We start from the raw sequence: 25,430 nt of genomic DNA on the forward strand, positions 1-25,430 counted from the left end.
CTGTGTTTTGCCTGTGATGTGAGAACAATGTTGATAGCCACACTGATGTTCTTAGTTGTTGCTGGGTAATGTTTATACTAAAGTCAAGGACTTTTTGGATTCTTGGGCCTTGCCAGCCAGAGTGCTGGGGGAGCACAAGAGACTGGGAAGGGACACAGCCAGGTCAGCTGCCCTGAACCAGCCAAAGAGGTATTCCATACCATGGGACGTCATGCTTGGTATAGAAAGTAGGAGGGTTAGCTGGGGAGGGATCGTTGCTCGGAGACTGGCTGCGCATCAGTCAGCAGGTGGTGAGCAGTTGTACTGTGCATCACTTGGGGGTTTTCTCCCCTTTTCCCTTTTCCTTTGGATTTTACCCTTTTCCCCCACCTTTCCATCCTAACTGTTACTATTATCATTGTTATTACTGATGTTCTTACCTCTTTATTCTGTTTAAATTATGAAATTGCTCTTATCTCAACCCTCAAGTTTTACATTCCTTTCTGATTCTCCTCCCCAGCCCTCCGGATGAGGGGGAGTGAGCAGGCGGCTGCATGGTGCTTGGTTGCCGGCCGGCATTAAACCATGAGACCAGAGGATGAGGCTACTGAAACAGAAACACAGCTTCACTCCCTGGATTCATAAGCACAGCGTGTTCGTAGATGCCTCAGATAACAGTCTAGTAATTAAGTCCATGTCATATGTGGGGCTCAGAGCCAAGGCTCCCTCACCAGTGCCTGGTGCAAGCCTTGGGTCTTTCTAGATCTGTGTTTCCTGGGCCCTGAGAGTCCGCGTTCAAGTTCGCTTGCGCCTCATACAGATGCACACAGGGATCCCACCAGGAGCGGGCCTAAGGCAGTCTGTGCTTCCAGCTGCCATCCCCAAGGCCCTGAGCCCCGCAATGACCTGCCTTCCCTTGTTCCACTGCACCCTCATCCTTCTTGCTGAGCAGGCAGAGCTTCAGCCCTTTGCTGTGACCCTTTGTGCCCGACTTGTCTGCCTGCAGCCTGCTTCCTCCGGCAGGTGCCGGGCGTGGAAGTCCTGGCCTTGCACACAAGACTGAAGAGGACTGGCGCCTGGTTAGCCACAGAACTGAAACACTTTATTGCAGGGACTCAGCCAGCTGAGCTCTTCCGTTGAGAGGAGCGCGGGCAGGACAGAGCAGGCCTTTGACACTGAGGCTGCCTTTGCATCAGCAGGCATTGCCCCAGCGGGAAATGGTGGTGGTGCGCTGCAGCCAGCCCTGGATCCTCTCTGTCCGGCTAATCAAACCTTTTCTCCTATTAGGAACTGCACCAACTTCTGCAGCCAAGAAAGGAAATCCCACAGCTTCTGACCTCTAAATGGGAAGGGTATAAACCTTCCTGCTTCTGTTGGTGTTGGCCTGTGAACGGGGGTGGAGGTGAAGGCTGGCTGCGGCCTTGCAGTAGTCGCTACTGCTGTGTGCAGGCCCATCTGTTCCAGGATCCAGTTGTAGAAGTGCTGGGTGGAGGTGTAGACTCCGGGCTTCTTTGCTCTCGCACAGCCCATCCCCCAGCTGGTCAGGCCAACAAGCCAGAAGTAGTCAGCGCTCTTGTCTTGGCACACAAGAGGCCCACCGCTGTCCCCCTGCAGCAGAGGAGAGAGGATGAAGGGGTTGTTGGGTGGCCACCGTCAGCCCAGTGGCTGGCTCCTTCCCTCTCATGGCACTTCCAGAGCTGTATTTAGTGGCCAGCCAAGCTCTGGAGAAGCTTTCCTGGGAGGGGGCGGTGGGCCTGTAAGGCAGGGCTCGCTCTTCCTGCGGCACGTTGGTGCTGCAGGTGTGTCAGGAGGCTGTGTCTGGCTTGGGATGGTGAAGCTCTGGGCTGCCAAGGGCACTGGGTGGGCATTGTGAACAAAGTGCCAGGCCTCTGGGACAAGGCAGGCAGGCCCTGGACAAAGGCGTGCAAAAGGGGAAGGGGGGTAAGACCCTCAGCAGTGGGGACACAGCAATGGGAGTGTGAGTGGCCAGGAAAAGCCCGTGACGGTGCAGGTTTGGGCGGTTGTGGCGGGGCTGCCCGTGCTGCCGGGGCTTGGCTTGTAGCACGCTCCTACCTGGCAGGTGTCGATGCCACCCTGCGGATAGCCAGCACAGATGTTGTGGGTGTGGATGGCCCCTCTGTACCAGCCGCTGCTGTTACAGACCCCGGCATCAATGAGGTGCACCTGGGCCTCCTGCAGCACATACGCCGATCCTCCAGCTGTGAAGAGCACAGAAAGGAATGAACACCCAGCAGCTCATTGCCAGTTCTCCTTCCCTGCGTGACTGAAGCCCTATCCCGGGGCTTGGCTTTGCATGTGGGGAGGCGCTGGACCGCTCCTTCCTTTCTGCCTTGCTCTGGGTCAGTGGCTCACGCCCCCCTCTCTAAGAGGCATACGTCCCCACAGCCTGATTCTGGCTTTCGCCTCTGCCGTCAGGAAGAGCAACCTGCCTCCCCAAGCTGGCCGAGCTTGCACTCGCAACGTGACTACATTTTGGGAGCTCACCTCTTGCAGTCCTGGCACCCCAGCCACTGACGTAGCACTCTGTCAGCTCCGAGACTCTCAGCGAGGCATCGGGCACGCAGGCAAGCTGTACGTAGCTGTTGCACTGGACAGGCTGCTCCAGTTCCAGCAAGGCAATGTCGTTCCTCCGTGTGATATTACTGAAGTGCTGGTGAACCAGCAGCTGCTTGATGTTGCGCGCCTGGGCCTCAGGTCCCAGCTGGGTCAGCTGGGTGGCACCTACCACCACCTGCCACATGGTGATGTTCCTGGAAGGCAGATGGAGAGAGGGCTCAGAGGGAGCAGAGCCACATGCTGCAGCAGCACAGCAGTCGCCCTGCCTTCTGCTTGGCAAGCAAGAGAGAAGAGCAGCACTAGGGAGGGTGCGACAGAGCACGTGCTTCTTGGGCTCAAGGAATGTCGAACTGGAGACTGCTGGGAAGCAGTGGCATGAGCCCAGCCTTCTCCTGAGCAGCCTCTCAGGTGGCTGTGGAGTGCCCAGGCACTGGGTGTACTGCAGGGCAACAGGACATGCTGCAGCACGTGCTGCTGTGCTCAGGGCACTTGCTAGAGTGTGGGGCTAGCCCTGATCCCTGGTCTTCCTTACCTAGCCTCGATGAAGCAGTGGGCTGATGTGAGGACCCACTGTGGGCTGATGAGGGAGCCCCCGCAGATGTGCGCCGTGCCTCCTTCCAAGGGAGCCTGGATGCTGACGATCCAGGGCCAGGCCCCTGGCTGGGCATTTCTGACACCCACGACGTATAACATACTGTAGTTCAAAGCCGCAGGCCGAAGGCCGCAGGTGCCTCTGTAACCAGAAACTCCATTCTGGTTAGCTCCATGGAAGCTTGTGCCATTCCGGCTAAAGGCCAGCTGTCTTCCCTCCCCTCAAGGCATGGCCAGAGGGCCCGAGGAAACCCGTGGGGTGTGTGCCCACTCCCCTTTCCCTGCTTTCTGCTTCAGCCCATAGACGAGCTGTGCCAGCAGCCTGGATGCTGGCAAGGAGCTGAGCCTCCCAGATGGCCTTCAAGAGCCACTGGGGTGGCCATGGGGGATAAGCAGGACCCCTCCAGAGAAGCTCACAAGGGTTGCCCAATGTCCCTCCCAGAGCCTCGGGCCACTTACCCACAGCTATCCCATGTGCCATGCACAGGACAGCACATGGCCAGCAGGACAACGAGGAGGAGGAGAACATCCATCACTACCAGCAACATGTGGCAGCTGCAAGAACAAGGGCTTGTCACCACCAGTACGGCCGACGATGTACTGCCCGCAATATTCCTGTTGCCTGGGGTTCCCTTGGACGCGGGGCTGATGTCACAGAGCGCCTGGTTCCAGGTGCTGGGCGTGGTGGCGGTGGGGGAGGGATGGGTGGCAACAGGAGGGGTTCCAAGCAGGACTGGAGGCGGAAGCTGGGATCGCACACCCCTGACAGAGCCCCACGCAATGCCCTGCTTGCACGATCAGGGTGGGCAGGCCCCGTGGCAGGCAGCAGCGCCTGTCTCCCAGCTCTGCCTGCTAACAGCTCACAGGGCAACACCCAGCGTGGCCTCGCAGCCTCTTTGGGGAGTTCCCTGCCGCCCTGCTCTCTGCAGCCCTGTGCCACCGGCTCCTTCCCAATAAACAGACACACAACAAAGAACACAATGACTACAGCAGCATGCGCGTGCTTGGGTGTTGAAGAGCCAATGTGTTGATGGCCGTGGCAGCCAAGCAGTGCTGGGCAAGCCAAATAAGCCAAGCACAGCCCAGCAACGTCAACCTTCCTGCACAAAGCACAGTGAAATGCAGGTGCAGCACACTCCTCACTGGCTATGTCAGCCACAGCAACGCGCTCTGGCAGGCGTCGAGTCCTTGCTGTCTGTGAGTTGGATTGCTATTCTGGGCACACACTGACCATGGCACTTGTGGGAAGGGCAATCAACATGAAGCTCTAGAGAGAGAGAAGGATGCTCCTGCTCTCATCCCTACATGCCATTGTTCGCAGCTTTGCGAATGCTTGTGCTGCGATGGAGAGACGGGACGCAGCTTGATGCAAGCAAATGTCAATTTATTGTACAGAAGCACGGGTATATATACTTTCAGAAATCGCGCTTTTTGAACAGATTGGTTCTTTTGAGCTAAGCATTGCATACTAGGCAATCCCTGATTAGTGGTTAACTACCATCAATCAACAGCAAGGTGTTATCTTTCCTTGGCGCCATCCTTGGGGCCATCCATCCCCCACTCCCCTATGCTCTTTCAATTGTTGTCTAGACAAGCTCAAGCACATTCCCCTCAGCTAACTGATTGCCACGCATGGTCCTAGTTTCCAGCCCGCTCCTGCATCTCCACCTTCCTGTTGTACAAAAAGAACCTTTGAAACCGAACAAGTAAAAACAAGGTATAAGTAATAGAACAAATATAAAAAGCAACTAAGACATATTACAATGTCAAAATAACCCACTGTCTCTGTTCCGTACAATTTTACAATTTCCCCTTTTTGTTTTTTGAACAGCTAGTACCAGGTTTGCCATGTTCTTCAGGGCCCTTGCAAACATGACAGCAACCAAGGTAACAGCAAACAAACAATACTGCCAATTGAGTGAATGGATGCCAAAAAGGCTGACATTTTCTCAGATTTTGATAACATGTTGCTGCAATGGGGTGCCTAAAATCCACACAGCATATACCATCAAAATCCTCACAGCCATGTCCTTGAACCAGCAACAAAAAGCAGTGGCAATTTTGACACAGGTTCTTAACTGCCTAACAAACAAGGTGATTTAACTCTTTAATGCTTTCCCTGAACATACCTCTGGGGTCATTCCCTTCATTCCCTCTTTTTTTATGCAACCAGAGACACTTTACCATAACAGAGAAGCTCCTATTTACATCTCTGAGCCCGGACACAAACCACAGTTGTATGCTCCACCAGGCCCAGGGCAAAAATCATTCATATGCAGACACCTACTAAACACTAGATAACCATGTTTATCATAGCGACTCCCAAAACCCCTCATTTAAGCGTTTCCCACTTGCATTCCTGCCACCAATCCCTCAGACCCCGTCTCACCCTCCCCAAAAATACAATCAATGCATTGGGAGAGATGGGGGGGGGGGGAAAGGTCTAGCTATTTTCCCAGATCTATAGGACCTGGATCAAAAGGTTTGTCCGTGTTGTCCTGTTCCCGTGCTTGGTCCTGTGTTGTGAGGGTTGCTGCAACCAGTGACAGAAGCTTTGGGGGCAGAGAAGGTGTGGACAGAATCGCCATTGTTGACAGTGTCTTGAGAAGAGTTGCGCTGTTGGTGGAATTTACAGCTTCGAAGTCTCTAAAGTTTCTTGGCTGCTCACCTGTCTCGATGCAGGTTGTCCGCCTGGTCCAGCCAGCAAGATGATCATTCAGCCAAGACGTCTCCTCCGGAATACATCCCTCTTCCACGAGCTGTCTTTTTTCCATCATTATTCTTCCAAGGCTTTGGAACACCACCATAGGGGTCACCATTTGAGGAGACTGAGGCACGGACTCCCGGATCTGACTAGAAGATCCTTCATGAGTCCGTATACTTCTCTCATAGGGGAAGACACCTGATTCCCAAGTTTCCCACAGCTCACCTCTTAATTCCAGAGGGACTTTTTTTTTCAATTCCTGCTTCCTTTCAGCAGCTCATTCAACATTCTGTGGGATTTTCAGCCTGCCGCTCAACCTGGTGGTTCATAAACCCATCACGTCAGATCCCTAAACGTATCATATCAGGGTCACCAATTTGCTGCGATGGAGAGACAGGATGCAGCTTAATGCAAGCAAATGTCAATTTATTGTATAGAAACATGGGTATACTTTCAGAAATCGCACTTTTTAAACAGATTGGTTCTTTTGAGCTAAGCATTCCATACTAGGCAATCCCTGATTGGTGGTCAACTACCATCAATCTACAGCAAGGTGTTATCTTTCCTTGGCGCCATCCTTGGGGCCATCCATCCCCCACTCCCCTATGCTCTCTCAAATGTTGTCTAGACAAGATCGAGCACATTCCCCTCAGCTAGCTGACTGCCATGCATGGTCCCAGTTTCCAGCCCGCTCCTGCAAGCTTGCGTCACTCTCATCTGATCAGTCTGCCTTCTGCCGCTGACTGGAGGAGCCTTGCTCACTCACCTGCTGGAGTGCAGGAGAGAAGCAGGAGCCAGGCACGTGCATTGCATTTGCACACCAGGGCTAGGTCCCTGGAGGGTCGAGGGCAATGGCTTGAAGGATGGCAGCCTCCAAGCTTGTGAAAGGTGCGGCAGCTCCCTGCTGCCATCCTGGCTTCTGTGGCGAGGCATAAGGCGCACAGCGGAGGGAGCAATCGGGTCCCGAGGAGGAGGACCACACAGGCTCTGTCTGAAAGTGGAAGAGCTGCTCTCAAGGCCCTTGAGGTGCAGCAGGGCTTCCTAGGCCCCAGAACTGGCCTCCAAGCAAGCGGGCTCAAGGCTGCTTTGTGTTTTGAAAAGGGACCGGCTGCCGGTTCCCACGTGTCTGCTGAGAGCAGGCAGAAGGCGGCCTTGAAGACAACTTGTCTGCTGGGGAAACCCTGCTCTTTCAGCACCAGTTTTGGCAGGTGGCTAGCGGGGAATGCCGTCAGAGGTGGCCACACTTCACAGACGCTTGAAGGAAGAGATTGGGGTCATTTGGCGGAGAGGACTCTGGCAGGGACAGCAGTTCCCAGGCAAGCTCGTCAGTAATGGCACACAAGTCCAAGGTGACCTAGCTAACAACACCCAAAGACCACGTGTGTTGACAGATGGGGCAAACCTGGGAGCAAAGGGGGGAAAAAATAACTGGGGTTGGCCCCGTGTCTGGGAGGAGAGCAGGGCTGAGAGAGGCAGGACTCAGGGAAGATGAGGGGCACGTATAAGCACGGCAAATGGAGAGAAGGGGGGATCAAGGAGCCGGTCACACAGAAGCAAAGTGCTGGCTGCCTTGCTTGCCTGAGCCCTGCGCCTAATCACCACAGTACCCACTGGCTTCTTTTGGAGAGCCACCCCAAAGCCCTTCCTGTGTGGTCCCATTCTGCACCTGCCACACGGTGGGTCCCCAGGCCTGGCTGCTAGCAAAGGCCGACGGCAAGACAGGCCACAGGCAGCCAGCACTTGGAAAGCCCCAGTGTCTCGGGCCAGCTGCTGCTGGGAGCCCTGTGCGCGTGCACAGCTCACTAGTGAACCTGAAGCTGGACGAGGTGACAAGCAAGAGGGGAGAGAGAGCCTCTCAGGCATGTGGATGGCCTGCGGTGTCAGCCGACGTGCCTGCTCAGCCCCAGCATCCCCACCTTGCAAGAGGACCAGGCCTGCCAACCACTGGCCACCTCTCCACCTCCCAGAGGCAGGAAGGACTTGGAGGTGCTTGAGCATGCATGCCCTCAGCTGCTGCCCACCTAGGCATGCCCCCCCCTGCGGGAGCTGCAGAAGGGCCTGCCTCTGCAGCTGCCAGGACCGTCCTCCTCTTGCTCTGTGCTTGGGCCCCGGCAAGCCATGGTGCTGCAGCTCCCAGCTCTGTTCCTACCCAGGACTGCAGGGCATGCCTCCAGCTGAACTGGGATCTCTGGAAACATGGGCATGCCCTTTGCTTCCTCTTGATCATGCAGTGAAAGGAGTTCTTATGGCTCTGCGGATGATGCTGGAGCATGCTCCCTCCCCAAACAAGTCCGGCTTTCTGTCCAGAGGCCTCTGTACAGTAAATTGACATTTGCTTGCGTCAAGCTGCGTCCCGTCTCTTCATCGCAGCACAAGCACTTGCAAAGCTGCGAACAATGGCATGTAGGGCTGAGAGCAGGAGCATCCTTCTCTCTCTCTAGAGCTTAACATTGCTTGTCCTTCCCACAAGTGCCATGGTCAGTGGGTGCCCAGAACAGCAATCCAACTCACAGACAGCAAGGACACGACACCTGCCAGAGCGCGTTGCTGTGGCTGACATAGCCAGTGAGGAGTGTGCTGCACCTGCATTTCACTGTGCTTTGTGCAGGAAGGTTGACGTTGCTGGGCTGTGCTTGGCTTATTTGGCTTGCCCAGCACTGCTTGGCTGCCACGGCCATCAACACATTGGCTCTTCAACACCCAAGCACGCGCATGCTGCTGTAGTCATTGTGTTCTTTGTTGTGTGTCTGTTTATTGGGAAGGAGCCGGTGGCACAGGGCTGCAGAGAGCAGGGCGGCAGGGAACTCCCCAAAGAGGCTGCGAGGCCACGCTAGGTGTTGCCCTGTGAGCTGTTAGCAGGCAGAGCTGGGAGCCAGGCGCTGCTGCCTGCCACGGGGCCTGCCCACCCTGATCGTGCAAGCAGGGCATTGCGTGGGGCTCTGTCAGGGGTGTGCGATCCCAGCTTCCGCCTCCAGTCCTGCTTGGAACCCCTCCTGTTGCCACCCATCCCTCCCCCACCGCCACCACGCCCAGCACCCGGAACCAGGCACTCTGTGACATCAGCCCCGCGTCCAAGGGAACCCCAGGCAACAGGAATATTGCGGGCAGTACATCGTCGGCCGTACTGGTGGTGACAAGCCCTTGTTCTTGCAGCTGCCACATGTTGCTGGTAGTGATGGATGTTCTCCTCCTCGTTGTCCTGCTGGCCATGTGCTGTCCTGTGCATGGCACATGGGATAGCTGTGGGTAAGTGGCCCGAGGCTCTGGGAGGGACATTGGGCAACCCTTGTGAGCTTCTCTGGAGGGGTCCTGCTTATCCCCCATGGCCACCCCAGTGGCTCTTGAAGGCCATCTGGGAGGCTCAGCTCCTTGCCAGCATCCAGGCTGCTGGCACAGCTCGTCTATGGGCTGAAGCAGAAAGCAGGGAAAGGGGAGTGGGCACACACCCCACGGGTTTCCTCGGGCCCTCTGGCCATGCCTTGAGGGGAGGGAAGACAGCTGGCCTTTAGCCGGAATGGCACAAGCTTCCATGGAGCTAACCAGAATGGGGTTTCTGGTTACAGAGGCACCTGCGGCCTTCGGCCTGCGGCTTTGAACTACAGTATGTTATACGTCGTGGGTGTCAGAAATGCCCAGCCAGGGGCCTGGCCCTGGATCGTCAGCATCCAGGCTCCCTTGGAAGGAGGCACGGCGCACATCTGCGGGGGCTCCCTCATCAGCCCACAGTGGGTCCTCACATCAGCCCACTGCTTCATCGAGGCTAGGTAAGGAAGACCAGGGATCAGGGCTAGCCCCACACTCTAGCAAGTGCCCTGAGCACAGCAGCACGTGCTGCAGCATGTCCTGTTGCCCTGCAGTACACCCAGTGCCTGGGCACTCCACAGCCACCTGAGAGGCTGCTCAGGAGAAGGCTGGGCTCATGCCACTGCTTCCCAGCAGTCTCCAGTTCGACATTCCTTGAGCCCAAGAAGCACGTGCTCTGTCGCACCCTCCCTAGTGCTGCTCTTCTCTCTTGCTTGCCAAGCAGAAGGCAGGGCGACTGCTGTGCTGCTGCAGCATGTGGCTCTGCTCCCTCTGAGCCCTCTCTCCATCTGCCTTCCAGGAACATCACCATGTGGCAGGTGGTGGTAGGTGCCACCCGGCTGTCCCAGCTGGGACCTGAGGCCCAGGCGCGCAACATCAAGCAGCTGCTGGTTCACCAGCACTTCAGTAATATCACACGGAGGAACGACATTGCCTTGCTGGAACTGGAGCAGCCTGTCCAGTGCAACAGCTACGTACAGCTTGCCTGCGTGCCCGATGCCTCGCTGAGAGTCTCGGAGCTGACAGAGTGCTACGTCAGTGGCTGGGGTGCCAGGACTGCAAGAGGTGAGCTCCCAAAATGTAGTCACGTTGCGAGCGCAAGCTTGGCCAGCTTGGGGAGGCAGGTTGCTCTTCCTGACGGCAGAGGCGAAAGCCAGAATCAGGCTGTGGGGACGTATGCCTCTTAGAGAGGGGGGGTGAGCCACTGACCCAGAGCAAGGCAGAAAGGAAGGAGCGGTCCAGCGCCTCCCCACATGCAAAGCCAAGCCCCGGGATAGGGCTTCAGTCACGCAGGGAAGGAGAACTGGCAATGAGCTGCTGGATGTTCATTGGAGGATCGGCATATGTGCTGCAGGAGGCCCAGGTGCACCTCATTGATGCCGGGGTCTGTAACAGCAGCGGCTGGTACAGAGGGGCCATCCACACCCACAACATCTGTGCTGGCTATCCGCAGGGTGGCATCGACACCTGCCAGGTAGGAGCGTGCTACAAGCCAAGCCCCGGCAGCACGGGCAGCCCCGCCACAACCGCCCAAACCTGCACCGTCACGGGCTTTTCCTGGCCACTCACACTCCCATTGCTGTGTCCCCACTGCTGAGGGCCTTACCCCCCTTCCCCTTTTGCACGCCTTTGCCCAGGGCCTGCCTGCCTTGTCCCAGAGGCCTGGCACTATGTCCACAAAGCCCACCCAGTGCCCTTGGCAGCCCAGAGCTTCACCATCCCAAACGTGCAACATCCTTCTGCAGCACCTGCAGGACAACTGTGCTGCAGGGAGAGCGAGCCCTGCCTTACAGGCCCACCGCCCCCTCCCAGGAAAGCTTCTCCAGAGCTTGGCTGGCCACTAAATACAGCTCTGGAAGTGCCATGAGAGGGAAGGAGCCAGCCACTGGGCTGACGGTGGCCACCCAACAACCCCTTCATCCTCTCTCCTCTGCTGCAGGGGGACAGCGGTGGGCCTCTTGTGTGCCAAGACAAGAGCGCTGACTACTTCTGGCTTGTTGGCCTGACCAGCTGGGGGATGGGCTGTGCGAGAGCAAAGAAGCCCGGAGTCTACACCTCCACCCAGCACTTCTACAACTGGATCCTGGAACAGATGGGCCTGCACACAGCAGTAGCGACTACTGCAAGGCCGCAGCCAGCCTTCACCTCCACCCCCGTTCACAGGCCAACACCAACAGAAGCAGGAAGGTTTATACCCTTCCCATTTAGAGGTCAGAAGCTGTGGGATTTCCTTTCTTGGCTGCAGAAGTTGGTGCAGTTCCTAATAGGAGAAAAGGTTTGATTAGCCGGACAGAGAGGATCCAGGGCTGGCTGCAGCGCACCACCACCATTTCCCGCTGGGGCAATGCCTGCTGATGCAAAGGCAGCCTCAGTGTCAAAGGCCTGCTCTGTCCTGCCCGCGCTCCTCTCAACGGAAGAGCTCAGCTGGCTGAGTCCCTGCAATAAAGTGTTTCAGTTCTGTGGCTAACCAGGCGCCAGTCCTCTTCAGTCTCGTGTGCAAGGCCAGGACTTCCACGCCCGGCACCTGCCGAAGGAAGCAGGCTGCAGGCAGACAAGTCGGGCACAAAGGGTCACAGCAAAGGGCTGAAGCTCTGCCTGCTCAGCAAGAAGGATGAGGGTGCAGTGGAACAAGGGAAGGCAGGTCATTGCGGGGCTCAGGGCCTTGGGGATGGCAGCTGGAAGCACAGACTGCCTTAGGCCCGCTCCTGGTGGGATCCCTGTGTGCGTCTGTATGAGGCGCAAGCGAACTTGAACGTGGACTCTCAGGGCCCAGGAAACACAGATCTAGAAAGACCCAAGGCTTGCACCAGGCACTGGTGAGGGAGCCTTGGCTCTGAGCCCCACATATGACATGGACTTAATTACTAGACTGTTATCTGAGGCATCTACGAACACGCTGTGCTTATGAATCCAGGGAGTGAAGCTGTGTTTCTGTTTCAGTAGCCTCATCCTCTGGTCTCATGGTTTAATGCCGGCCGGCAACCAAGCACCATGCAGCCGCCTGCTCACTCCCCCTCATCCGGAGGGCTGGGGAGGAGAATCAGAAAGGAATGTAAAACTTGAGGGTTGAGATAAGAGCAATTTCATAATTTAAACAGAATAAAGAGGTAAGAACATCAGTAATAACAATGATAATAGTAACAGTTAGGATGGAAAGGTGGGGGAAAAGGGTAAAATCCAAAGGAAAAGGGAAAAGGGGAGAAAACCCCCAAGTGATGCACAGTACAACTGCTCACCACCTGCTGACTGATGCGCAGCCAGTCTCCGAGCAACGATCCCTCCCCAGCTAACCCTCCTACTTTCTATACCAAGCATGACGTCCCATGGTATGGAATACCTCTTTGGCTGGTTCAGGGCAGCTGACCTGGCTGTGTCCCTTCCCAGTCTCTTGTGCTCCCCCAGCACTCTGGCTGGCAAGGCCCAAGAATCCAAAAAGTCCTTGACTTTAGTATAAACATTACCCAGCAACAACTAAGAACATCAGTGTGGCTATCAACATTGTTCTCACATCACAGGCAAAACACAGCACTGTACTAGCCACTAAGAAGAAAATTAACTCTATCCCAGCTGAAACCAGGACATGTGGAAACCCAGGAAAGGCCTGGACTGCATTCACATGGATGTAAGCAGTGGCTACATCTGCAGGGATACTTGTCAAGGTATTGCTTTGTCTGTGTCAATCTGTTTTGCCCTTCACATTCATTGTGGCACTCTCTCTGTGTGTATGTGCGTGTCTGGCTCTTTGGAATGCAGCTGCACGCACGTGGGAAGATCCATTTAGGCTGGCATAGGAGCAGCCCCCCAGGTGCCCACCTCATTCAGATCAACCAGACTTGAAAGGAGAAATCCCACAGTGTTCAGAAGCCTGCTGGCTCTGGCTGCTCCGTAACAGAGTGGGCAAGGAAACCCAAAGCAACTCTGCAGCAGAGATCACCGGGTGGGCAGGGAGGCAGATCTGACTGCCCCACAAACAAAGCAGCGAAAGCCATTTATCCTCGCATCCTCTTCCTGAGCTTTCCCCAACACCATTCTTTTACCTTCAGCAAAAATCTCTCCCTATTACCAGCAACACTGCCCTGAAACCAGAAATTGCACATCCTCTTCTTCATTCTCCCCTTTCAGACTCCTTTTCCCAACACTACAAGCAGAACAACGCCAAGGCAATTAATAATTAACTTCCCCTCCATCATTATCAATACATTACCACCAAGTATCATGAGTGTATATTTACTTCTTGTTCCATGATTGTTTCTCAAGGCCAAAAAACCAAACCCACTTATGGGACTTCTTCCCATTGTCCTTTGCATGTACCAAAAGAACATGAACTGCCATGCTGTATTGGAGATTATGCTTCCCTTTCCTAGGCCATTTCTCTTGATCACCTAAGGTATACAAGGGCCACCAGTGATGACAATATTCGGCCCATTTTGTCTGAGTGGGGGGGTCACCCCAAAACTTGCTCCAGCATCTTAATAAACAACCCAAAAGAACTCTGAAGAACCAACTCCCTCTAGCAGAATGACCAGATCCCGTGTGTACTGCGGCGAATTAAGAGACGCGACGCAGCTTGATGCAAGCAAATGTCGATTTATTGTACACAATCACGAGTTTATATATGTTTTCAGAAGCTGCGTGCTTTAAACAGATTGGTTCTTTAAGCTAAGAATTACATACTAGGCAATCCCTGATTGGTGGTTAACTACCATCAATTAACAGCAAGGTGTTATCTTTCCTTGGCACCATCCTTGGCGCCATCCGTCTCCCACTCCCCTGTGCTCTGTAAACATGCCTCATCATGTTAATTGTTGTCTAGACAAGCTCGAGCACATTCCCCTCAGTCAACTGATGGCCACGCATGGTCCTAGTTTCCAGCCCGCTCCTGCAGTGTACAAAGTTTCAAAATCACAAACACTCAATACCTAAACCAGACCCTGCAAACAAAACTGGACAGAGGCAAAATCCAGCAAACAAAATCCAACAAAGTTTCACATGAGCGTGAGGCAAAATGTGGGCTCTGGGCATCCGCGTAACAGCATATGGATTGGACAATTGTGCACTTCAAATATCCTGGGGGGACTCTGACCCACCGGGGGGACTTCAACCCGCAATGCGATACGACTTCTTTGTAAGCAACCTCAGTGTTTATGACCATGTCGCTGTTATCCCAGAGAGCTGTCACGGAGATTCACCTGGCCAGGGAATCTCAGAACCCTGGCAAAACTACTCCCGTGCGTGCTTGCGGTGGTCATGATTTCTCTGGTCTGTCGAGATTCCGGAAAGCAGGTCCCGTTTGGTCACCATGTTCTGTTACTGAAAATCATAACCAAGAAAGCTCTCTGAGCCAAAGGACAGTTTAGGAAGCTGACAGTGGTTTATTGCCATGCTGGATGCACGGTGGATTTTTCCTCCTAACCCACACACCAAGTTCTCGAGGGTACACATTACAGAGGATAATACGGCACACTGGAAGGACACGCTGGAGCAGCTCAAGGAGAAGGTGCTGCCGACAGAGGCCCATGATGCGGCTGGGTGAGTGCAGTGGGGATGGGGATGGCTTTGGGCATCTCGCCCTGTTCCTTCCAGCTATCCCAGCTGGTGCTCGCGAGGTACCCTGGCATCGGAGCACTTTAGCCAGCAAAGTGTGGGGATGCTGATCAGGAATCAGTGCCTTCTCCTCCCACCAGTAGCAGGTTCCTGACATGAAAGGAGGCGGGAGGAGGGGGCACGTGCAGGACAGAGCCCTCCCAAACCAGAAGTGGGGAGTGGGTGCAGAGGCTTTCTGGAGCAAGGCTGGGGGGGGACGGCTCATCTCCCCAAGCATTTGAGTAGGAGATCGTGATCTCCCACTACCACAATTACTTTATCCTAGTGGTGCAGATTATCTCAAAATTTTACTGAATCTTCCTATATTTTGTGTTTATGTAACAGCTAGTTACAAGAAGATTTTGATTCTAAGGAATTAACCTTCATGATAGAATTACATTAATACTTATTGACCAGTGAGGTATGAATCGCTGTGCTGCTTGTTATCGCAGACTGTTATTTGAAATCCCTGTGCTATAGACCATACTAAGCTTAGTCCTTACTCTCAGACCACAACCAGAGCGCCCAGGTTCTGTTGTGTATGGGATGAGTTATTGGACAGCTTGGCAAGGCCGATATCCAGCTGTCCCACTTGGCAACAAAACTAACTTTTAAGGTGTCCTGAAGTGAACTACCTTCATTATAATACCAAAAAATCATGCCCACAGGTCAAGTAGACCCTTGCCCAGCTGAAGACCCTTCCCCTGTGCAAGCGTAGTAACAGAAAAGGATGACAGAGCAAATATAACAATTATATGCAAATTACTAACCAATCATTGTAATTGGGAGTGTATGACTGCGGCGAATGAAGAGACGGGACGCAGCTTGATGCAAGCAAGTGTCCATTTATTAGTGATTTTCTTACAATTATATATGTTTCTACCTTCTACATATTACACACTGATTGGTTAAATCTTAAGCGTAAAAAACACTAATTGGTTAATTTTTAAGGCACACCATTAGAACAATAGATACTTACTAGTTTATCTTGACCTAGCAATAATTTTTATTCCAAGGTTAGGGAGTTTCTTTCTACGCAGCTTTCTTAATTACATATCGGCGCCATCCATTCCCTTATCTGGCTACTTGTTTCTCTGTCCGTCTGGTTGCCTCCTCAACTGTGCCGGCTCAGGGGTCTGCAGTTAGCTTGTTCCTTTGCTCCCAGGGCTTGTGTCCTACAAGTTCTAACAAGTCTCTATTCATCAGGCTATCAGTACTTGGACTCTTGTCCTTGAGGCCTTGTCCTACATATGACCTTGTAATTTTCTGTATAAATGTAACAGTAAAACCTACACAGGTGTGCCTGATTTGTGGAGATGCCACCGAGCACCCAGCGCTGCAATAAAGGAGTGCCTGCTGCTCTAATGCTGCAATGGTGTTAAGAGGTTTGACTCCCAATTTCGGTGACAGTGGTGACAGGTGGAAGGTGTGGTTAAGCAGAACAGCTTGTAACAACTCTATAAAAAAAAGGAACCAACATTGGACGGAACGTTCCCCCACCGGACATGGAAACGTATCGGACTGTCGGGACACCGCAGCTCCGGGGTGGTAGCTGTTGCTGTAAGCCTTTCCTTCTTAACTTCTTTCTTTCCTTCCTTCCTCTCTTAATCTGTCACTCTCACTCCCCCTTTGCATTCACGTATTTCTTGTTGGGCAAATAAAGTTCCTTGGCTCTTGACTCCATTTTGAGTCTTCATTCTGTTCCCGAGAATAGAAACAGAACCACGCTCCGGTCTCAGACCGGCATGTAACATTTTAATTGGTGTCACGGACAGGATTCTCAGTGAAACAGAAATTGCCAGGTTCTTTATGAGAGACTCTTGTGTGTGTGCCTGAGACCTACCTTGGTACGAAGTGAGTGCAGAGTCTGAGTCCGCGGTTCTGTTTGTCCGTGAGGAAAAGAGGTGAAGAAGGACTAAGCGACAGAATTGAACAAGAGACGAGTCTCTAAAGCAGTTTAAAAGTGTGACCTCCAGAGGGTGAAGGGAGGTGGGTGTAGTAGCAGCGAACATACAGTGAGGCCATCTCAGGACAAAATAACCCCTCTTTGGTGAAAGGAGTGCCCACACTTCTACAGAGGTTCGTGATGTTTCCCCCACTAAAGTATGGGGCGGAGATTTATATAAACTGGATGATTTTTGGGAACCTATCATGCTCGCCGAGCTCCCCAAGGGTGAGAATGAGCAAAAAATCAGTGGTTCCAACCACTATAGTGTAGTGGATAGGGTCATGATATTGCAGACGGAGGCTAAAGTTGGGCCTGGGAAGAGGAAATCCATAAGTTGTGCCATTTTAGGAGCAAGTTGGGCAGCAGCCCTGGAAGATAGGAGGCAAAGATTGTGTCAAGATGATACCGTGGTAGATTCCTTGAAAATGGCAGTTAAAACTCAGAGAGCAGTTAGAAGAGACCAAACAGCTCTTAGAGCAGGAGAGAAACCAGAATGCTTTGTTAAAAGAAACATTATGAGAAGAATTGCGGAAAGCAAGTGAGTCGTTTTGGAAGGTAGAGTTGAAGTTAACAGAGAAAGGGATTAGACAAATATATCCCCAGGGGGATTTACAGAGAGCAAAAGACACAGCAGAAAACGCACCTCACATGTATCCTCTTGTTAAGACTGAGTATTTATATGAGACAGACAATGACACTTGTCCCCAGATTGTTACTAAGCAACTGAGTTAGCAAAATTAAGGAAGGATTTTGCAAGGACTCCAAAGGAATCCAAAACAGAATATGTTTGGAAAGTGTCCTTGTCAGGAGGAGATGGGATTTTGTTGTCAGAGAAGGAAGCAGAAGGATACTGGGGTCCAGGTGTGTTTTTAACTACTGGCAACCATCGGGCCCCATGGTCATTAACACAGAGGGCAGACTATTGGGCTGGGGGACTGAACCCTTTGGAGAGGGGAGACCCCCTAGCCATAACAGGTATGATGGATCAGCTGGTAGAAAGTGTACAAGAGGCAGCTTGCCTGCAGATGATGTATGACAGAAGGCTGGAGTGCCACCAGGGCTCTCCCATGATGATGCCTGTGGACCCAGAAGGATGACTCCTCTAATCTGAGGATTAATCTAATCCTGATTCTTTAAAACCCATTGGGATCCAGCTCCAGGGGAAGATACAAAATACCCCCATATCAGACAGAGTTAGGTGGGGGGAAGTTGCCCAAGAGCTAATTAACTTTGGGAGAAAACGTGGTCTCGTTGGTGGATCCTGGCAAAGACTGAAACGAGAGCTGTACAAACTGCGGGAAAAGCTGAGGGATGCCTCGCACAGGCTCCAAGAAGTCAGAATTCGAAATGGGTCCAATTTACTGATCCTGGCAGAGGGAGGCCCCTAAGCCGACTGGTGGCAGCTGGGGCTCCAGGGAGGTATTCTCTAGGATCTAATGGATGGGCTCCTGGCCTAGAAATTGGAGAAAGTTGTACAGACTTGGTCAGGGCATAAAGTCCGTTTTGAGCCAACCCCTCGTGCCCCACCATCAATAGGCATGGGGGAAAAAGCTGATGAGGTAAAAAGGGCAAAGGGAAACTAGATCCTCCGTCCCCCGAAGGTGGGAAGGGAACGGAGGGTGGATGTTTATTAGGCAACTCACCTTAAATTTGAGAGGAGATTTAATGATTACAGTGGCTGTAGGAACACGGAGAAAAACCCAGTAACCTTTCTAACTGACACGGGAGCACAAATCACTGCACTGATGCATAGTGAGGTGGAGCAATGTGGAATTTTGACTTTGTATAAAAACCTGATTGTCTTAAATGCTTTAGGGAAAACTCTGTCAGTACCTATGGCCTTGGTAACATTATGGTTGCCTGGGGAGGCAGAACCAGTTAGCACCAAGGTTGCAATAGGCCCTTTTCTGACAAATCTTTTGGTCATAGATATATTGAGGGGCAGACAGTGGTATGAGCCAGGGGAATTCATGGTCCTTTGGCATTTCTCAGATCAGAGAATTAGCTGAAACGTCCTGGGCAGAAGTGCGCCTGCTGCAAGCAGCACCTACCCTCCCCGCTTCCAGGATGACTAATGTGAAAGCCTGTCCCTTGCCATTAGGGGCCCAGGAGGGGATAGCTCCTGTGATCGAGGATCTTAAACAGCAGGGCATTTTAACACTCACCCTCTCCCCATACAATTCCCCAGTGTGGCCAGTTCGTAAATCAAAGGGGAAGAGGAGACTGACTGTAGATTATCCTTGACTTAATGCAGACACTGGTCCCTTGACAGCAGCAGTGCCTAATGGAGCTGAGCTCACCTCACTCATTCAGGAGCAGGCTCATGCGGTGATGGCCACAGCTGATGTGAAAGAGATGTTTGTCATGGGTCCCCTGCAAGAGGAGGACCGTGATCGTTTTGCTTTCACATGGGAGGGACAGCAGTATACCTTTACTCGCCTCCCTCAGGGATATAAACATTTTCCCACCTTAGCACATCATGCTTTGGCATAAGAATGAGCCCAAACTCTTCCAGAACTGGGAGTTAGAGTTATCAATACATCGATGATGTTTTCATAGGAGGGGATGAAATTATTCCAGAACAGGTGACACAAGGAAAGATTATACGGCACTTAGAGTCTCTGGGACTCCAGGTACCAGAGGAAAAGATACAAATTGCTGCAAATGAAGTGAATTTTTTAGGGATACAGTGGAGAGGAGGTTCAGCCTGTATTCCTCAGGACACCCTCTCAACACTAGAGCAGGTAAAAGTTCCAGAAAATAAAAAGGAGCTGCAGCATGCCTTAGGCTTATTGGTCTTTTGGAGAAACCACATCCCAGACTTTGCAATAGTTGCACGGCCCTTATATGACCTGCTGCGAAAAGGAGCAGCTTGGGAATGGGCTCCAGCCCACAATGAAGCGTTACAGCTTTTGGTGTTGGAAGCAAACACCCACCAGGCTTTGGGTCCTATTCACCCCACTGACCCTGTCCAGACTGAGTGGGGGTTTGCACACTCAGGATTGTCCATTCATTTCTGGCAAAAGGGACCAGAAGGTTCTCCCGCCCGATCGAATTTTACTCCAGGAGCTTTAAGGATGCTGAGAAACGAGACTCTAATTGGGAAAAAGGATTGTTTGTAGTGAGTGTTGCTTTCAGAGAAGCGGAGCGAACCATACGCCAACAGCCTCTAATTTTAAGGGGACTTTTTAAGGTAATTAAAGCTATGTTAGCAGGAACTCCCCCCCTAACGGGGTGGGCCAAAGAGATACTGTCAGAAAATGTCATGCTAAGATTGAACGTATTTGTAGTGTCCTAACTGTCACTGAAGGCACCCCTAAACAGGTAAAGATCTGTGAGGAAGTAACAAATCCTCTGGAGGGGATACCCCTCCCCCTCCCGTATTAAAAGTCACTCCTGCTGTTTCAGAGGAGTTGCCTCTGTTAAGAGAGGAGATACCGAGCTGTAGCTATTAATGTAGATGCTAACAGAGAAATCATTACCAAAGGTGAGGGCAGTGCCCAAGTGGGAGAGTTAGTGGCAGTGTGGAGTGTGTTTAATAGCGAGGAAGGGGCTAAGGCTCCGGTGCACATTTACACTGACTCGTTTGCAGCATTCAAAGGATGAACGGGATGGCTTCCTTTCTGGGAACAGAATAACTGGGAAGTAAACCGAGTGCCAGTGTGGCAAAAGGAGAAGTGGCAAAAAAACTTAGATCTTGCCAAACATGGGGACTTTGTGGTAGCATGGGTACCGTCTCTGTGGGAAAGAGGAACTCTGGCAGGTGAATGGAATAACAGGGCAGATGAGCTGGCCAGAATTGCCCCTTTGCAGCAGGAAAATCAAACCGGGGAAAACTGGGACAGACTTTTGGAATGGCTGCAAGTTAAGCGTGCTCACTGAGGGTCTACTGATTTATACAAAGAGGCACACGCCAGAGGTTGGCCTGTCACTTGGGAATCTTGAAAAACCTCTATTTCAGCTTGTGAACAATGCAGACTTGGACTAGAGCCACAAGCCATGGAAGATTCCCCCCTTCATTTGAGAGACAAAAAGTGTCTCTGGGAAACTTGGCAGATAGATTATACGGGACCTTTCCAAAGGTCACAAGGGAAGCAGTACGTATTAGTAGGTGTGGAAGTGATTCCTGGCCTAGTTCAAAGTGTTTCCACGAGCGACTGGGGAAAATACAGTGCCAGCCCTGAAAATTTGGTTTAGTTTCCTCCTCAAACCTGATTCCATTCAGTCGGACAATGGCAGTCATTTTACTGCTGCCAAAGCCGGAGTGGGGGAGGGAAGAGGGAATCAAGTGGGGATTCCACACCCCATATTATCCCCAAGCTAACGGGACAGTAGAACGAACTCATGGACTCTTAAATCGATTTCTGAAACCTCACAAGCCACGTTGGGTGGAACGCCTTTGGGATGCAGTTACCCCAGTTAATGATCGCTGGGGAATAAATGGATGTCCCCGACTGAATGCCTTTTCTCCTAAACCCCCGACTTTGACCCCAAAGTCTCAGACTCTCAGTACTCCCGGAGAACAATTTTTTTCTCCTGGACAGCCTGTGTTGGTAGAAATGACAGCCATTGGGGCTGTTCCTCTCGTGCTCACTGGACCTCTTAATAAAGATGCTTGGAAAGCCAAAGATGCTCATGGAAAAGAATATAACATCAACACCAGGTGGATTACTCCATCCTTCTGCTTCCGGTTCCTTTGAACAAACCGAGTCTGATTTTCTTTTCTTTTCCGGGTGAGGACTCTGGAGCCTACCTGAGAAAAAAAACCACCCATATGAAGCTGCCGAATGCCTGCGTGGCTTCATCAGTATTTGCCTTGTTAATATTTTTAGGATGTTTGGCATACCATTGCAGATATTGTTTTGGTCGACCATTGTCGCCATGTTTAATAGCCAAGGAAAGTCCTGTGCCCCCCTCACTCTCAGAGCGTGGCAAAATGAATGTATAGCTTTAGGCCAGCAGGTGGCTGATGTCTTTGATCTGACTAATTGTTGGATATGTGGGAGTCCTTTAGGATTTAAAGATTGGCCATGGACATCAAAACCACTATCCCCAAAATGGCCTGTGAGTAACTGGAGTGACATAACCATCGGTAATAACTCATTCTACTGAAATGAAGAGCTAAATGCGGCAAATGAAGAGACGGGACGCAGCTTGATGCAAGCAAGTTGTCCGTTTATTAGTGATTTTCTTACACATATACACGTTTCTACCTTCTACATATTACACACTGATTGGTTAAATCTTAAGCGTAAAAAACACTGATTGGTTGATATTTAAGGCACACCGTTAAAACAATAGGAACTTACTGGTTTACCTTGACATAGCAACAATTTCTATTCCAAAATTAGGGGGCTTCTTTCTACGCGGCTTTCTTGATTAACAAAGTTACATATCGGCGCTATGCGTTCCCTTACCTGGCTACTTGTTTCTCTGTCCGTCTGGTTGCCTCCTCAACTGTAACGGCGCAGGGGTCTGCAGTTAGCTTGTTCCTTTGTTCCCAGGGCTAGTGCCCTACAAGTTCTAACAAGTCTCTGTTCATCAGGCTATCAGTACTTGGACTCTTGTCCTTGAGGCATTGTCCTACAGCTTGGTAATGTCCCCAACGCACAGTTTGCTATCCCAGCACTCCGATAGTCAGAGGTGTCACCGAGCCGAAGCAGCCACGGAGCCTTCAGGCTGAGCGTGGTCAGTTGTGGGCAGAAGGGGGTCTGCTGGCTCTGCGACAGGGATCCCATGTGGAGCAACCTGCGGTGATGCAGTTGGAGGCAGACTGAAAAAACACTATGTCTTCATGGCTGGGTTTGGACAAAATGGCCTTTCTTGTTTATACAAATTTTTTATATATCTTAGATAGTACATATGTCAGTCCCTGATAGGTTTTTGTGTTCGTCTTCTTGCTTGCTATTTGCTGTTGCTGTAGGTGCCCGTATGCTGTGGTTCTAAATTCCAGTTCTTCACATCCTGTTGACATACCTGACAATTTGTGGCTGTCTTAGAGGTACAGGACTAAGTATTTGAAGTCAACTAACTTGTCTGCAGGTCCTCTGAATTCCCCAACATTTCCCCCTTTTTGTTTCTGAACAGCTAGTACCATTTTTGCCGTGTGCTGCAGGGCCCTTGCAAAGACGACGGCAACCAAGGCATTATCAAACAAAGAATACTGCCAATTGAGTGAATTGATGCCCCAAAGGATGACATTTTCTCAGATTTTGATAACGTGTTGCTGCAATGGGGTGCCTAAAATCCATGCAGCTCATACCATCACAATCCTCTCAGTCGTGTCCTTGAGCCAACATCAAAAGGGCAATAGTTGCTCTGCTTTGTATGTCATAGTGGCAAATTTGACTCACGTTCTTAACTGTAGAGGGATGTTTAAAGGACCGAGGACATATGTTACCATTGTCTGGGTTGGAGAACCCAGGCCTGTTAGTTGAAGCTGCAGAGCAGCTTTAACTTGTCCTGGGAACAAGCAGTGGGAGAAGGAAAACAAGCTATGCACAAACAAGAAGCCAGGTGCAGAGCAAGTCCTGGGAACCGCGAAATTACCACACTCTCAGCGGCACACTAAGATCAGGTGCCTGCAGCATGCTCACCAATCAGCGACACGGACCCCTACATGGCCCAGAGACTTTTATCCAATCAGCTGTGTGTAAAGTCGATTGAGCAGTCGGTTTAAGTAATAAAAATGACCTGTTTGTTTATTAAAGGGACTACAGCATGTAGCCATATTGGTGTGATTGTCATGACTTGGCCGACTCCACGAGGGACCCTCTTTGCCTAACAAACAAGGTGATTTAACTCTTGAATGCTTTCCCTGCTGTTGCTCCGGATAAGAGAAGAACCACTGCAATACATTCCCATCAGTTCCATAAATCAACTACATCATTACATGCTTCATCCAAAGTTATATTGCGTTTGAGCACATTATGCTTATCAACATGTTGACGTGTTGATTTGTGCGGGTGTCATGGTCCCATCATGGCCTCCTACTACTACAGCATCTACATAAAAACAACTATCAACATTCAAAGTGCAAACAATATCAACCTCTTTTGGATTAACATTATACAGAGGTAATCATCCCAAATAACAAGGCTTTCAGTAACATTCTCCGTTCCCCACATTCTTTGTCAAAATCTTACATTCACTTTTTTGCAACAATGTCTGCAAGTCAGTTTGAGGAAGGGCACACCAAACAAGGACTGGTTCAGTAAGGAGGCCACACATTAGTGTTTGCGTTGACTTGCAGCAGCAGTGCTCCCATGGTCTGGCACGCTAAGCCTAGGCCACACACAGCAAGCAGGTATCCATCGCAGACCTTCAGCTGTAGAAACACAAGCATAACTCTCCCCCAAGTTAACAATTCAAGCAGTCCCAACCAATGACCGGTACGAGGGTCTTTCATGCGTACTAAGACGCCTTTGTGCTTTTGCGGCTTGTCACCAATTGACACCATGTGCTGCACAATGGGAGGCACCGCATGGTCAGCAGAGATTTTCAGAAAGTGTAAAACATAACATGCTTTCTCTAATCGTGCCCCTGGGGTCATTCCCTTCATTCCCCCTTTGCGTTTTCCAAGGTGGCATTTAAGAGTACCATTCATGCGTTCAGCGATGACTTGGCCCCTAGGGGAATAGGGAATACCAAATTTGTGGGAGATCCCCCATTGGGAAAGGAACTGACTGACGGGCCTGGAATTATAGGCAGGTCCACGGTCCGTTTTGATTTCAAGAGGGACACCGAGCACAGAAAAAGCACGTTGCCAGTGCCGAATGACGTCACGACTGGTCTCACCTGTGTGGGCAGTAGTAATCATTGCACTAGAATATGTATCTCTTTTTACCATGGACATATTTTTGTCTGCCAAACTCACTGTAATCAGTTACATCTGTTTGCCAGAGCTGTAAAGCTTGAAGGCCTCTAGGATTAACTCCCTAATTTGGCACAGAAGTAACATTTTGACAGTCTGGGCAGGCTGCAACAATGCTGCGTGCAGCTGCCTGAGAGAGACCCTATTGGCCAAATTGATGATACAAGGATCGCCAATTCAGATGATAGAATTGGTGGGCTAACATGGCTTGCTGATGGACGTCAGGAACAGGCGCCGACAGAGCTGTAGGACAAGGCATCAAGGACAAAATAGAGCTCTGCAATAGATTTTTTGCTTCTGGCACAAGGTCATGGTTGTGAAGAGTTTGAAGGGATGTGTTGCATGAACCTTTCAGATCATTTGGAATCAATTCATGCTAGCATCCAAAGATTAAAGGATGGAGTTTCTCATCTTCAACAATGTGATGCTTGGGATTGGTTAGATAAACTGTTTAGTGGTTGGGGCATTTCAGGATGGTTAAGCAGTTTAGTTAAGATGATTATATATGCTTTAGTTGCTTTTTTGTTTGTTTTATTACTTATAGCTTGTATTTTACAATGCTTACAAAAATTAATAACTCGTTCGATTTCAGGGGTTCTTTTTGTGCAACAGGAAAAGGGAGATGTAGGACAAGGCCTCAAGGACAAGAGTCCAAGTACTGATAGCCTGATGAATAGAGACTTGTAAGAACTTGTAGGGCACAAGCCCTGGGAACAAAGGAACAAGCTAACTGCAGACCCCTGCGCCGTTACAGTTGAGGAGGCAACCAGGCGGACAGAGAAACAAGTAGCCAGGTAAGGGAACGCATAGCGCCGATAAGTAACTTTGCTAATCAAGAAAGCCGCGTAGAAAGAAACTCCCTAACTTTGGAA

General features: G+C 51.2%; 3 protein-coding genes across 3 annotated transcripts in view; 2 read left to right on the forward strand and 1 right to left on the reverse strand.

Annotated features, from left to right (window-relative positions):
- Positions 1-1,059: 1,059 nt before the first annotated feature.
- LOC129784462 (acrosin-like) lies at positions 1,060-3,275 on the reverse strand. Its single transcript, XM_055803998.1, has 4 exons — positions 3,089-3,275; positions 2,485-2,750; positions 2,053-2,198; positions 1,060-1,587 (listed from the first exon to the last, which is right to left on the reverse strand). The coding sequence occupies exons 1-4, from the start codon at positions 3,247-3,249 to the stop codon at positions 1,246-1,248; spliced, it is 915 nt and encodes a 304-aa protein (XP_055659973.1). The 5' UTR covers positions 3,250-3,275; the 3' UTR covers positions 1,060-1,245.
- A 7,188-nt stretch (positions 3,276-10,463) lies between these two features.
- On the forward strand, positions 10,464-11,621 carry LOC129784524 (acrosin-like). The gene is made up of 2 exons (XM_055805162.1): positions 10,464-10,628; positions 11,094-11,621. Exons 1-2 carry the CDS (start codon positions 10,464-10,466, stop codon positions 11,433-11,435), a joined length of 507 nt encoding a protein of 168 aa, XP_055661137.1. The 3' UTR covers positions 11,436-11,621.
- A 2,640-nt stretch (positions 11,622-14,261) lies between these two features.
- LOC129784525 (acrosin-like) overlaps positions 14,262-25,430 on the forward strand; it is a 30,047-nt gene continuing 18,878 nt past the window's right edge. The window contains exons 1-3 of the mRNA XM_055805163.1: positions 14,262-14,279; positions 14,323-14,437; positions 14,602-14,683. Coding sequence (XP_055661138.1) covers positions 14,262-14,279; positions 14,323-14,437; positions 14,602-14,683 — 215 coding nt within the window. The remainder of the gene's footprint in view (positions 14,280-14,322; positions 14,438-14,601; positions 14,684-25,430) is intronic.

Source organism: Falco peregrinus, chromosome 5 (genome assembly GCF_023634155.1).
Source record: "Falco peregrinus isolate bFalPer1 chromosome 5, bFalPer1.pri, whole genome shotgun sequence".
NCBI lineage: Eukaryota > Metazoa > Chordata > Aves > Falconiformes > Falconidae > Falco > Falco peregrinus.

Coding starts and splice junctions, on each gene's coding strand:
- LOC129784524 (XM_055805162.1), top strand. CDS start 10,464: ATGAGCTGCTGGATGTTCATTGGAGGATCGGCATATGTGCTGCAGGAG. Junction 10,629..11,093: donor GTGGCATCGACACCTGCCAG/GTAGGAGCGTGC, acceptor CCTCTGCTGCAG/GGGGACAGCGGTGGGCCTCT.
- LOC129784462 (XM_055803998.1), bottom strand. CDS start 3,249: ATGTTATACGTCGTGGGTGTCAGAAATGCCCAGCCAGGGGCCTGGCCC. Junction 2,751..3,088: donor CACTGCTTCATCGAGGCTAG/GTAAGGAAGACC, acceptor TCTGCCTTCCAG/GAACATCACCATGTGGCAGG. Junction 2,199..2,484: donor GGGTGCCAGGACTGCAAGAG/GTGAGCTCCCAA, acceptor TGCTCTTCACAG/CTGGAGGATCGGCGTATGTG.